A 13,192-nucleotide genomic window follows, 5' to 3' on the forward strand; every position below is an offset into this window, starting at 1 on the left:
AAACCTCCTTCTTGCACCTGCAAATCAGAGTTGTACATACTTTTTGCTATCTTCAAGGCCGCGGTGAGCGAAGCAGTTGCAGAGGAGTTATAAAGAACAAACACTTTCTCTTATCTGTTCTACTATACAGAGCCAGCAATTCTCCACAAAGCAGTTATGTCATCTTTTATAACTAAAATAGTCAAAGTTTAAGGCATATATTTTTTTTCTGATTCCACAGGAGGATCAGGGAAAGTGGGTCCCTTTCTGAATGGGGGAGGCAATCTAGTGACGGAGGATGCAGAAAAAGCTGAAGTGCTCACTGCCTTTTTTTTCCCTCAGTCTTCACAGGGGAGGTCAGCTCCCAGACTACTGCACCTAGCAGCACAATTTGGGGAGGAGGTGAGCAGCCCTCAGTGCTGAAGGACCAGGTTAGGGACTACCTAGAAAAGGTGGACATGTCCAATCATCCGGGACCTCTCCTGATCACCATGAGCTATCAAAGATGATGGCCAGTGGCTCTGCAGTTGCCTCAGCCAACTCGCTCAGCACCCTTGGGTGCATCCCATCCAGCCCCATGGACTTGTACAAGGGCAAACATAACGCCCATATTTAAGAAAGGGGAGAAAGGAGGATCCAGGGAACTAGAAACCAGTCAGCCTCACCTCAGTCCTTGGAAATATCATGGAGCAGGTCCTCAAGGAATCCATTTCTAAGCACTTGGAGGAGAAAAAAGGTGGTTAGGAAGAGTCGGCATGGATTCACCAGGGGCAAGTCATGCCTGACCAACCTGATTGCCCTCTATGATGAAATGACTGGCTCTGTGGGTGTGGGGAGACCAGTGGATGTGGTGTACCTTGGATTTTTAGCAAGGTTTTTGATACGGTCTCTCACAACATTATCACAGGCAAGCTAAGGAAGTACGGGCTGGACGAATGGACTGTAAGGTGGATAGAAAACTGTCTGAATCATTGTGTTCAGAGATCAATGGATCGGTGTCTAACTGGCAGCCAGCATCAAGGGGAGTGCCCCAGGGGTTGGTTCTGGGTCCGGTTTTGTTCAATGTATTCATCAACGACCTGGAAGAGGGCTTAAAATGCACCCTCAGCAAGTTTGCAGATGACACCAAGCTGCAGGGAGTAGTAGATACACTGGAGGGTAGGGCTAGGATTTTGAGTGACCTAGACAAATGGGATAATTGGGCCAAAAGAAATCTCACGAGGTTCAACAAGGACAAGTGCAAAGTCCTGCACGTAGGAGGGAACAATCCCATGCACCAGAACAGGCTGGGCAGCAGCTTTGCAGAAAAGGATCTGGGGGTTACAGTGGACAATAAGCTGAATATGAACAAGTAGTGTGCCCTTGTTGCCAAGAAGGCTAATGGCATCCTGGGCTGCATTGGTAGGTATGTTGCCTGTAGGTCAAGGGAAGTGATTGTTCTCTTCTTTTCAGCATTGGTGAGGCCACACCTGGAGTACTGTGTCCACATCCTTTCTGTAGGGGGGGAGGCTCCAACACTGAACAAATTGGAGAGAGTCCAGTGGAGAGCAACAAAAATGGTCAGGGGCTGGGGCACATGACTTACGAGGACAGGCTGAGGGAACTGGTCTTATTTAGTCTGGAGAAGAGACGACTGAGAGGTGATTTAATAGCATCCTGAAGGGTGGTTCCAAAGAAGATGGAGCTGGACTGTTCTCAATGGTGGCAGATGACAGAACAAGTAGCAATGGTCTCCAGTTGCATTAAGGGAAGTTTAGGTTAGATATTAGGAAGGATTTTCTCAATAGGAGGGTAGTAAAACACTGGAACAGGTTACCCAGAGAGGTGGTGGAATCTCCATTCTTGGAGGTTTTTAAGACCCGGCTAGACAAAGCCTTGGCTGGGGTGATCTAGTTGGGGATGGTCCTGCTTTGAGCAAGGGGTTCAGCTAGATGACCTCCTGAGGTCCCTTCCGACCCTAATTTTCTGTGATTCTATGACTATGCTGTAGAGTTAGGACACCAGTGCCTTTGTTGAGGCCTAGGGCTGTTATAGCATTAGTACTCTTGCTTAAGACTATCAAGAGCACATCAGTGTGTGTGGATACCCCAGGGATGGACTTCAGAGTGGTACTAAGCTGAGGATGGAAGTGCATTAGTAGAAATGATGTAGTTGAATGAAACCTTTGAATTCTGACTGGAGAATGTTCCACCAAACACCGAAGTGTCTGCTTTTCTGACTGAAGGAGAAAATGACTTCTTGCCACTTTCTCTGCGTAGTTAATCTGAAAAAAATTAAAATCTTTTTTTCTCCTTCAGCCTCTGCAAATAAGAGGGGGGCTGGGCCAAAGAAGGGGACATAATGACACTAGTGCACAGACCTGTGCCTGTCAGTGGCCTGCTGGAAGAGTGCACTGGGCTTATGAGACTCTCCTCTCCTGAGCAGCTCAGGGTGAATGAAGAAGGGCAGAAAATGAATGTAAGTAAAGGGTCCTGGTTCTTTAAATGCTCCCTTGAGTGGGTATTGACATGCTTGCATTTTGTTCGATGCATGTGATGTTCTGGTGAACAGGTTTCTTCTACACATCATACAGGGTATGTCTACTGCTACCATGGTGCTTTCGAGACCACGGTTAGGAAGTGGACTCTGCCAATCCTATTCCTGCTGCCAATCCTCTTCCTGCTGCATGCCTGCCAAACCTGGAATTGAGGCAATGGAGCCATCCTGAGGGCACTTCTGCTAGATCCTGGAAGTGGCATTGGGGAGTGGAAGTCTTCAGGGCAGTGTCATGGCTGTATTTGCTGGTCTGGGGGGGTGTGGGGGGTGTGTGTGTGTGTGTGTGTGTGTGTTTGTGGAACTGGAACAGGTGGATGGAATGTGCTTCTCAGCAATTTTCAAGCGTGCCCAGAAGTAGAGTAGACAAACCATTGATGAATGGGAAATCCTGTGCAGCAGTGTATTCTCTTTCCCTCTTATGGGTAAAAAACTGTTTTGTTACTGGTTAAATTATAAGATGGCACCTTAATTTAAGAAAAAGGTTAAATCATGTGCATATTGCCTCTCCAGGAAGATTTTGGTACCACCTTCGGTTTTTGTGTGCCATGACAAAATCATTATTATAAAGGTATTCATTCCCTCTGGGATCCTACAGCTCTGTCTCTGATATTATGGAAACTGCCATTGTCTTGGAAGTTAAGCAGAAAGTTAAAGAAATTTTGAACAGGAAAACATGCTTCCCCCCCTTCTCCGGGGGGGAGGAGGGGTTGGTTGGTTATTTTTTGTTGTGGGGGGGGTTGGCTTTTGGTGTGGTCTTTTAGCCAAGTTTTGGTGTAGATTTGCATGTACAGGTGATGCTTTAGAGTTAATTGTAGTTTGATCCTAAGTAATATTTTTGAATTCTGTTTCTAGATAGTGTCCAGGAATTCCAAATGAACATGTTTAACCTCCACTTCATTAACCCTGAGAACTGGTGTACATCTGGTCTCTTCAGCCCGTTCTTTTCATACTGGATCATTCTGGGTGGTACTTCTTCCCTGACTTCAGTGCTGTACTTGTGCTTGCTTGCCTTAATGGCCTTGAATTCCTGGTGGGGTGGCATTGCTTTGTTTGACTGTAGGCAGAGGAGAAGAAATGATGAAATGCAAGCCTGGTAACAAAAATGGTGAGGGGGCTGGGGCACATGACTGGTGAGGAGAGGCTGAGGGAACTGAGCTTATTTAGTCTGGAGAAAAGAAGACAGATCAGGGGGATTTAATTGCAGCCTTCAACTACCTGAAGCGGGGGTTCCAGAGAGGATAGAGCTAGACTGTTCTCAATGGTGGCAGATAACAGAACAAGGAGCAATGGTCTCAAGTTGCAGCAAGGGACGTTTAGGTTGGGTATTAGGAAAAACTCTCTCACCAGGAGAGTAGTAAAACAGGCTACCCAGAGCGGTGGTAGAATTGCCATCCTTGCAGGTTTTTAAGACCTGGTTAGACAAAGCCTTGGCTGGGATGATCTAGTTGGGGCTGGTCTTGCTTTGAGCAGGGGGTAGGACTAGATGCCCTCCTGAGGTCCCTTGCAACCCTAATTTTCTATGATATCTTCATGGCCAAGTGGCTGGCTTAGCCCTAAAGAAAGAATAGCTAAGGCTGCTGGCCTGAGGTCTTGATAGAAGCTGAAACCCAATGAGCAGCTCTGAGTTCTTATCAATAGTTGTCACTAAGGTCAGAAAGTTCAGCTGGAGGGGGAAGAGAGTATTCAGTTCTATTGGTGAAACCTGAATACCTGTCAAATACAGGTCCTACTAGTGCTGGGGTCATCCTATATTCATTGAGATAGACTAAGATCTATAAAATAAAATGCAGAGAACACAAGATGCCAGCTACTGTGTGTGATGTGGTTTGTCCTTCTGGCTTCAGAACACTAAAAGTAATAACAATAGGCAACCGTTAAAGTAAAGGATTCTTCTCGCAGGCCCAGTTTCATCATAGTTCTTGAGTGTATACACAGTCCTAATGAGGACAGGCAAGCTACTGACATGCTAAATTTACATAGACCTGAATCCTTTCCTAATATTTCTTGAGATTCCCCCCACCCCATTGAAAGCATAGCATCGTACAGAGAGACTGTAGTTTTAAATAATATGAGTTACCCATGAAGTGTGATTGGAAGAACAGCATGGAAAACCATGTGCAAGTGTAAACAGTGTTCATTTTAATGAATGGAACCTTTTACACCGTATATTAATGCAAAGGGTCTGTTTATACACCAGTACGAAGACTGGTTTTGGAAGCTTGTTTTACAGCTATATATTTTATGTAATATAAAAGTGTGTGCGCACACACTTAGGTAAGTAATATAAAATGAAAGCACAAATGTTTTTTGGTTTTTTTGTTTTGTTTTGTTTCATTTTTTTAATCTTCAGCTCACTTTTAAATAGGCAGTTTGGCAGGCTCCTAGATTACTTGAGTGTATAGTGAAGCAGCTGGGTACTAGAATATCTTCTGTAATGCTTTAACTTGTCAGTGCTGGAGAGACTGTTTGACCACAAGTCCCTACAAACCGCGTGGCACACTTAAGAGAATGTTTGTAAGGGTTAGAACAATGTCATTAAAATGTTACTTACCCACAATGTTCTTTAATAATTGCAAGAAGGAATAAAGATGGTAGCATGGCAATACATAGCTTAGTTTTGTCAGCTCTTCTCTATGTATAGCTAGCTTTTATTATGATATTGTCCTAATACTTGGCATTATATGATTATTAACTTGGGAGAGGTCTGGACTTTAGAAAGGAACATTCCCAATTTTAGCATTCTCCCTATAAGTACAGAAATTCTATCTTATCTATGCCCATCTTCTTTGGACCTTCTGTAGTTGTTTTGAATTCTAGAGTAGAAGCTCCTCCTTTTTTTTTCTAAATATATAACATGCATGCTGTTACCAGATTTGCCCATTACTTTGGGGTGTGCTCATTTATTGGGGATACGTTTCTAGGGTCTTGGTAATTCTGCCAATGTGCTGCTTGTGTTGCTTGTGTTTCTATATAGAGCTGTATATCTCCCTTCTGCAAGTCCTTACCCCCAATGGAGCTATCTTGCAGGACTCAGTCTCAATGGGGCTGGGTTCCTCCAGTCACCAAATCAGTCATACACACAAATTAACGTGACACGCCTGACCTGGCCGGGTTGATCAGCATGGACAGGCTGACACCCTCATATGCCAAGAATCAGTTCATCAGAGCAACAGTAAACTGCAGTCAGATACAAGCACGTGGGTTAACAGAACCCCTCTGAATCCGGCTGGGTGTCCAGCTGACACCCTCATGGGCCAGCATTCAGTTCATAAGGGCACGTCTGAGTCAGACTGGGTCAATCAGACTGTACAAGCTGATCCCCTTATGTGTTTCAAACTCAGCACGTCCCAGTCTTTGGCCTCTTGATGAGCAGACCCCACAGTACTTTTGGGCTTCACAGGGATCTTTAGCTTAGGTAAAAGAAGCGTTGCTGTAGAGCACAGGAGGAAAGAGAAGCAGAGAAGGAAAAATATATCCAGTTACTACCAGTTTGACTATAAAAGTTATTTATTGCTAAGCATATGAAATATATAATGGTACTAGTAGTAATAGACATGCAAAAGGAAAAAAACAAACAAACACAAACAATTACAGTACTACCCTGGTTTCACTAAGTATTTGGGGAAACTTAGCTCAAGCTTAACTAATACAGTTCGGGTTCAGAAGTTTATGCCTAGAGAGAAGAGAGAGAGAGAGAGCGAGCGCTGGGATCTCACCTAGTCCAAGGTACTCAGGCTGCAAAGCTGACAGGATAGCACAATCCTTGAAGAGAGAAAAGATCTGTTCTTCCAGTGTCCCAAGAACAACAGGGGATGGTGTCAGCACACAAGTTTTTTCTTCTTGAAGCATGCACACTGCTGCTTTTTACAGATTTTTTTATACCCTCAGTTCAGCTGCTTTGAAGCATTCTCAATAGTGTAAATCATTGTCTTTTCTATTGACAAGGGGTTATCTGGTTTGGAACATCTCAAGAAACTGATCGATAATCAGGAAACGCATAAGGTTAGGGAGTAACCAGATACTTGGGAGCCAGCTTGAAATTCCTATGGATAGCAGATATACTGATGGGATATCTCATGGTTTCTTCAGAAACAATAGATAGCTTGCAGCATCAGGATTTTGGATTTTCACTTGTTGTGAACAAGCCTCAGCTTAGCATGACTTTTCCAGATTTTACTATGTCTTTTAACAGACTTAAGACAATTATTGGGGTGCTCATAACCTTTTGTGGAGAGGACTCCCACCAGTCGTCTTCGGGAAAAGTATGGCAACACCTGTGATTAGGGCTCTAACGGGCTGGACGCTGTGATGAACCCCTAACCATTGTTCAAATGTTGCCCATACCCCCTCTGACTTGGTCTCTTTGCCTCACCATTCCCTAACCCGGCAACCGAGTTTTAGTCAATCAAGTTTAAATAGGCCTCCCATAGTGGGACCGGGGAATGTACAGCCCGAGATGCCTATTAAACTGAGGTGTGTGTGTGTGTCTGGCGGGGGAAAGTCCTTTGTAAATCCAGATTAGAACTGGTCTGATAAATGCTGAGCTGGATGTGTGAGAACATGGGTTGTTTAGCATTTGGAGCACAGATTCCCCATCATGCAGTGCTCCCCTGCTTCTCTGATCCGAGAATTCACTGCAGTCTCTGCCTCAGGCTTTCTGTTCTCCATCTCTCATGTAAATGAATGGTCATCTGGTTCCATCTCGGAACAAATGAGACCTAGGGCAGTTGTTTCACTCTTGTCACCCTTATCTGGAGGGTCTTAGGTGTGTCTCTCATTGCATCTTAATCAGTTTCATTTAAAAAGGGGAGGGGAGGGGAGGGGGAATTCTTTGTGAGTCAGACAGACTGCATCCTGTGCCAGGGTTCCCAAGAACACACAGCTGAGACGTAACAATGCACACATGTGTCTGTGTGATATGTAGTGTTTGCCGAACCTGAAATGCCTTAAGATTTCTGTGTTCAGTTTATAGATATTTATTTTATGTCCCAGTTGTTGTTTGCCAACCCACTTGCCTCCTGTTTGTGGCCTGATGAGGAAAGGATTCCAGTCCTAGGAATATAAGTTAATTGCTATATGAAGTGAGGAAAGAATAAGATTGAGAAGCCAGAATTTCTTCTACTGGAACTGGACTGACCAGGATACAAGTGCAGAGCAGGTTTTCGTCAGTTTTGATTGTTGGAGACTGTACACTGAGCTACTCTCAACTATCTCTTTGTCCTTTGTTTGCTGACTGGAAAAACAAATGTGATTTTTCTTTTATACCAACAAAGTACTTTTGGGTAAGAGATGGAGAGATAACAGGTTTTATGCCCGAGAGATAGAGGTTACTTAGTGTGTTAGATTCCAGAGACTCTAGTTTTCCATCTCAGGTTGTTGCCAGCATTGAGGGAAGCAGTGTTCAACTTCTACAAACACACCCACATTTTTCTGTTTACATCCTGGTTCCCTTTCTCGAATAACTTCAGCAGCAGCATCTAGCTCTTGCACAGCTTGCTTCTGGTCTGTTTGAGGAAAGGAACAATGGTTCTTTAAATCAGTGCTGAAGCCAGCTTGAAGGTCGCTTGTACACATGACAGGTGTTTAATCCCCAAAGTTTTATTCTATGTCCTCTAAACTGAAATGGTGGGGCATAGAATAAAACCCGAAGGACTAAACTGCTTCAGTTTTTCTGTCATGTTATGGTGAGGGGCGGGGGGGGGGGGGGGGGGGCGCAATGGTGGGCTGAGTGGCCCCTAAGCTGCAGGAGGCCCTGGTTCTTCCCTCTGCAGTGGCAGTCCTGCTTGGAGCAACCTGGGTGGGCTGCTAGCAGGCCAGGTGCTGCCCCAACTCGGAGGCAGCACCCAGCCTGATCCAACTGTTCCCCCAAGCCCACTGGTATGCAACGATGCAAAGTTGCTTAAAACCCCCAAAAGTCTTGCATATGTCCACTGTGATGCCATTAAGACTGATATTTTCATCGAGTGTACATGTTAATGGCGTCATGTGTACAAGTGCCCATGGGCTGCATCTTGTTTTTTGTAGGCCATTTAAGCACTTTTTTTTTTTTAATGCCCTAGTGTTCCCTCTTTGCAAGCTCAAATTCTAAGTCTTTAAGCATCAGGCTTTAGGTTAAGTGTCTTGTGGCTCACTCGCAATCACAGCAGGGTTGACATAGATCTTCTGGCTTCATCAATAGACAAGTTGACTTCCTTGCCGTTTCCTTCAGAATCAAACCTTAAACGGAAGTTCTCACAAAGCATAGTTAAGGGTCTTTCACGTGGTGGTTTTTAAATCTATGTCCTCCCTGATACAGGGGACCAGATTCTGGGGCAAGGATGCCCATGTTCTGTAATTAATAATCTTTACAGGCTCCAACAAAATAGCCGAAATAGGCAGCCTTGTAATCATGTAACTTTAAAGATTTGTGCTTAAGTTGTTGTGAGACCTGCCCCAGTGATTTGCTTTGCCATTTTTTGTGATTTCTTGTTGTGTTGTGTTTTTTTGTTTGTTTGTCTTTAAGAACATGCATGGGGAGTTTTGTGGGTTTTTTAACCCTTTTCCCTACTGCATCCCAAAAGCCTCTCGGAAAGGGAGAAGCAAGCTGTACCTGAAGTTTTGTCGCCTATATACATTTAAAAAAAACTGAAAAAATATCCCTTTAATTCTGTTTTTGGAATAATTGTAGGTGATTGTGAATGGAAGTGAAATGAAAAATATTGAAAGGAAGATGGCTTTTGTGAACTTATGCAGGTTTTTCTGTGTTTTGTTTTGTTTAACCTGTTGCCTCAAGGTAGCTTTTTGTTACCAGCTAGATGAGGAGAAAACCTTTTGTCCTGAAAGTAGACCTACACCGTGATCCTATATATTACATAGATAACCAAAGACTTGATGCTTAGGAGCAGGAGTCCCAGTTCCAAAATCAGAAGCAAGAAGGCATGCCTAGAACGAATGAGGTTGGGGCATTATCACACCAAGAAGAGACTTAAATCTAGTTTTGGACTGGAATTTGCTTTGCAAGCGTAGATGGAATTCACAGCCACAAGGTGGTGGCTGTTAACTGATAAAGCACACAATGTAATAAATGTTTGCGGGGAGCGGGGAAGGGAATGAAGGTTCACATAGCTAGCTGGGATTAAAAGGGCAAGGATGCATATGCTGACGTGTGTGTTGTATTGTAAGTATTTTTTTTTGTGTTGGCTTATTTTACCAGGATCGTTTGGGTTCTGTACCATTGTAGCAGTGTGCAGAACATGTTGAACTTTTGCTGAGAAGTCTCTTTGTTTAGAATAATTGGCAATGGTCCTCTACTCATTTAGTCCCTTCAAGGAAAAAAAAAGAGAGGTACAAATTAAATCTAATGAGTTTTAATGGTATACTTATACCCCATTATTGGGACACCTAGAGGTGACTCTTCCTGTTTCAGCTGTAATGCTGCTGAGGCATTAAATTGCACAGCAGAGGTTTTGGTTTTGTGTACATTTTAAGCACCCTGCCCTCCACTTGAAGAAATGTGACCTTGCTATTTAAAATGGAATAGAGTACAATGTGTTTTTACATTAGAAGCTTATCCTGGAGGTGTATTAACGTTCTTCCTAGGCTAATGGATATGAGGTCCATATTTAAAAGCCACCATCATTCCTTGTACCAGCAGGCCCCTTTTGCTTCCAGGAAAAGCTAAAGGTTGAAAGGAGTCTGGTGAGTGAGTCGCCATGTTAGCCTTAGAGCCAGGACCTTTAAATATGGGGTTATGTGTACATTAGGCAGTCTTGTGGTGGGAGCGCTGGTGCTGCAGCTCTTGGTGTTGTACCTGTGTTTTATGATGAGAATGCACATACAGCGTTTTCAAAAAGTCCTTGTGCACTTTAATAACTTAAGTTGTGCACAAGGACTTTATGAAGAACCGGTATGTAAGTCTACAGCCCAAATCCTACTCCATATCTAGGTGCTGTCCTATTCCATCATGTTAGAGATTGTGGGGGGGGAAAAAAAAAATAAGTATGTCAACTTTTTAATGGCAAAGATATTTTAAAAAATACTTACGAGGGGAGGGGAAAAGGAGGGGAACCACTTGCTGTAGAGGTAAAATAGGATTTGAATTTACCAGTAACTACTGAAAATAGCCAAAATCTGGGTTGAACGGTGTTCAGTTGTCTTTCCATGACAGTATTGTGCATGACACGAGATTGTTTTTGGTTCTAGAACCACATCATTGCACTTACTAGCAGGGTGGCAATGATTAATGCATTCTGCTACGGCCTATCCTTTTCCAGCCTTCTGGTAGTAATTTTCTTTCTTGGAGAGACATTAGCACAGTGTTCTGCTAGTATGAAGATAGTGGGGATTGAAATTAAACTGACTTGCTCTAACCTTTACGCCTTTCGTTGTTGCAGCTCTCAAGTTCCACCTACAAATATAGGAGTGAAGAGTTTAAGAGACAGTTTTCACATCTGCCAGATTTGGAGAGGCTCATAGTAGGTAAGATGTGACCCTACCAATAAAATTTTGTCTCCTTCCTGATGATGTCAAGTTGTAGCAGTAGATATTTGTACAGCAAATAATTTAAGCAATAGCAGTGAAGTCTTTTTCTCTGCTCCCTCCTCTGGGCTAGCAGCAAACTCCTTCAGAAAGAAGAACATCCCAGCTTTCTTTGCTGTAACACACATTTCTGTAAAAGCAGACTCCATGTTGGAAAGCGAACACCTCCCCCCTCCCCCCCCCAGCATCTGGGGGTGGGGGGAGTATTAAGGTAAAATGTCCTACTCTTTGCCATTTCAGCTTTTCTGTGGGTGCATCTACATGTTCATTAATGCACAGTGTTTACTGCTCGTTAAATATAGTACTTGTATACTCAAGTACTAAATTTAATGCACAGTAACTGGTGCATGCCTTTTTAATAACACTACTGTATAGTAGCCTAATGGTGAGCAGTAGCTTATTAGCACTGTTTGTACTGTGATGCACTACTACGTGGTATTATTGGGCTACTGTGCAGTTAGCGTTTCAGTAGATGTGCCCTGTAGGTGGCAAAACCTATTTTGGCAGCATTGGGTATGTAACTTAGCAGCTGTTGCAGACCATCATGACCTGAAAGGAAAGGCTTGTGTTTGGACAGCTTGCTGAACAGATAGACTCTGAAATATGTAGATTATTACTAGCGTGCATCTTGGAGGGAGCATGACAAAAGCAGAGTTAGAATCAAAATGTGAGAATGCTGGGTTGTATCATAGGGCTCTCTTTCTGGTGTAGACAACTGATTTAATCTGAAGATTTTGCTGCTTTACAAAGTGAGTAGGTCTAAAATGAGGGAGGAGAAGGGGAGAATTAAAAAAATACCCAGGGTGGATAAAAATCAATGATTTAAATAAGATTTTTTTTTTTTTAAATCAGTTAAAAAAAATTTTTTTTTTGCTGTTAAGATACTTTAAAAAAACCATACAGTTTTAATATAAGATACGTTAAAGCTTAAAGATATCTCATCATGGAATATGGATTACAACTTCTAACATATATTATTTGAGACAATATATTCATGTAACCTTCTTAGAAGTTTTATAAATAGGTCACAACAGGACATATAGACTATATTAGGGGCCCAGTCTTATGGGGTTCCCAGAGGCTCCTTCTATAGATTAGTAAAGATTAAAGAAAACTACTCTACCCAGTGGGACTCAGTGCTCAGTTTAGAAGATCCCATTAAGCATCTGTGTGATGTTTAATTTCAGTTCTCAAACTGTGGATTTCTATCTCCAGAGATCATAGACAGACAAGGCTCTTTAGGTAGATGTGATATCTTTTATTAAACCAACTAAATATTTGGAAACATTGTTCTTTGCAAGTTTTTGCACACAAACACCCTTCTTCAGGCATAGGGAGAGTTTGTTGTCTCCAGAGATAACATCCTTGTTAACAGCATTATATGGAGAATAGAGAGAACAGACCAGATTACCCACCCAGCAGCCCTGTTGTGTCTCTGCAAGGTTGTGTGCACATGATCAAACTCTTGCCTTTCTGTAAAAGTGCAAAGTTTCAAGAAGTTAAAGGAATAAAAGATAGCAAACAATAAGAATGTACAGGTTTCCCTCATTTTGTGGGCTCTGTATATGCAATTTTGCTTGTATGTGATGACCCTTTTTACAACCAATATTTGTTTATATGTGAGGTAAGTCTGTAGGGCAAGGAGTGGGGGGAGGGGCGTGTCAGCCACTCCTGGGGTGGCAGCAGCAGGAAGTGTCAGTGGGTGCAGGTGGGGAGTAGGAGGGCCTGGCTCTTGTGCTACAGGCATCCTGGGAGAGGTGTAGGCTGGAGGGCTGTGCTGGGCTCTTCCCAGGAGGTGGGGTGTGCTCCTGGATCTGTGCACAGGACAAGAGCAGGCTGCCACTGCAGGCTGGGGCTGATGGTGGCACTGGACTTCCCCCCCGCAGCCACTGCCAGGTTCCTCTGGTTTGCTTCCCGCCCCGGGAGCAGCCAACACCATCTGCCTGCAGCCACTGGGCTACACCATGCTCCTCCCCCCCACCCCTTCCCTGGCCCCAGCCTCGCTCCCTCCCTCACCACTGTGGGAATGTATCACTATTTGTTACCTTATAAACTGGGTTCCCTTTACGCAAATTCGATTTATTCGCCGTTTTCTGGGAACGCATGTACTGCATAAAGTGAGAGAAACGTATACTTTTTGTGGAAACCAATGATTAAATCG

The 13,192-nt window shown here is 43.5% G+C and overlaps 1 protein-coding gene across 1 annotated transcript in view; it reads left to right on the top strand.

Moving 5' to 3' along the window:
* GRAMD1C (GRAM domain containing 1C) overlaps window positions 1–13,192 on the top strand; it is a 105,331-nt gene that overhangs the window by 31,593 nt on the left and 60,546 nt on the right. Inside the window, exon 4 of the mRNA XM_014518269.1 lies at window positions 10,887–10,971. Within this exon, the coding sequence (XP_014373755.1) occupies window positions 10,887–10,971 (85 nt within the window). The remainder of the gene's footprint in view (window positions 1–10,886; window positions 10,972–13,192) is intronic.

This window comes from Alligator sinensis, unplaced genomic scaffold (assembly GCF_000455745.1).
Source record: "Alligator sinensis unplaced genomic scaffold, ASM45574v1 scaffold343_1, whole genome shotgun sequence".
Taxonomy (NCBI): domain Eukaryota; kingdom Metazoa; phylum Chordata; order Crocodylia; family Alligatoridae; genus Alligator; species Alligator sinensis.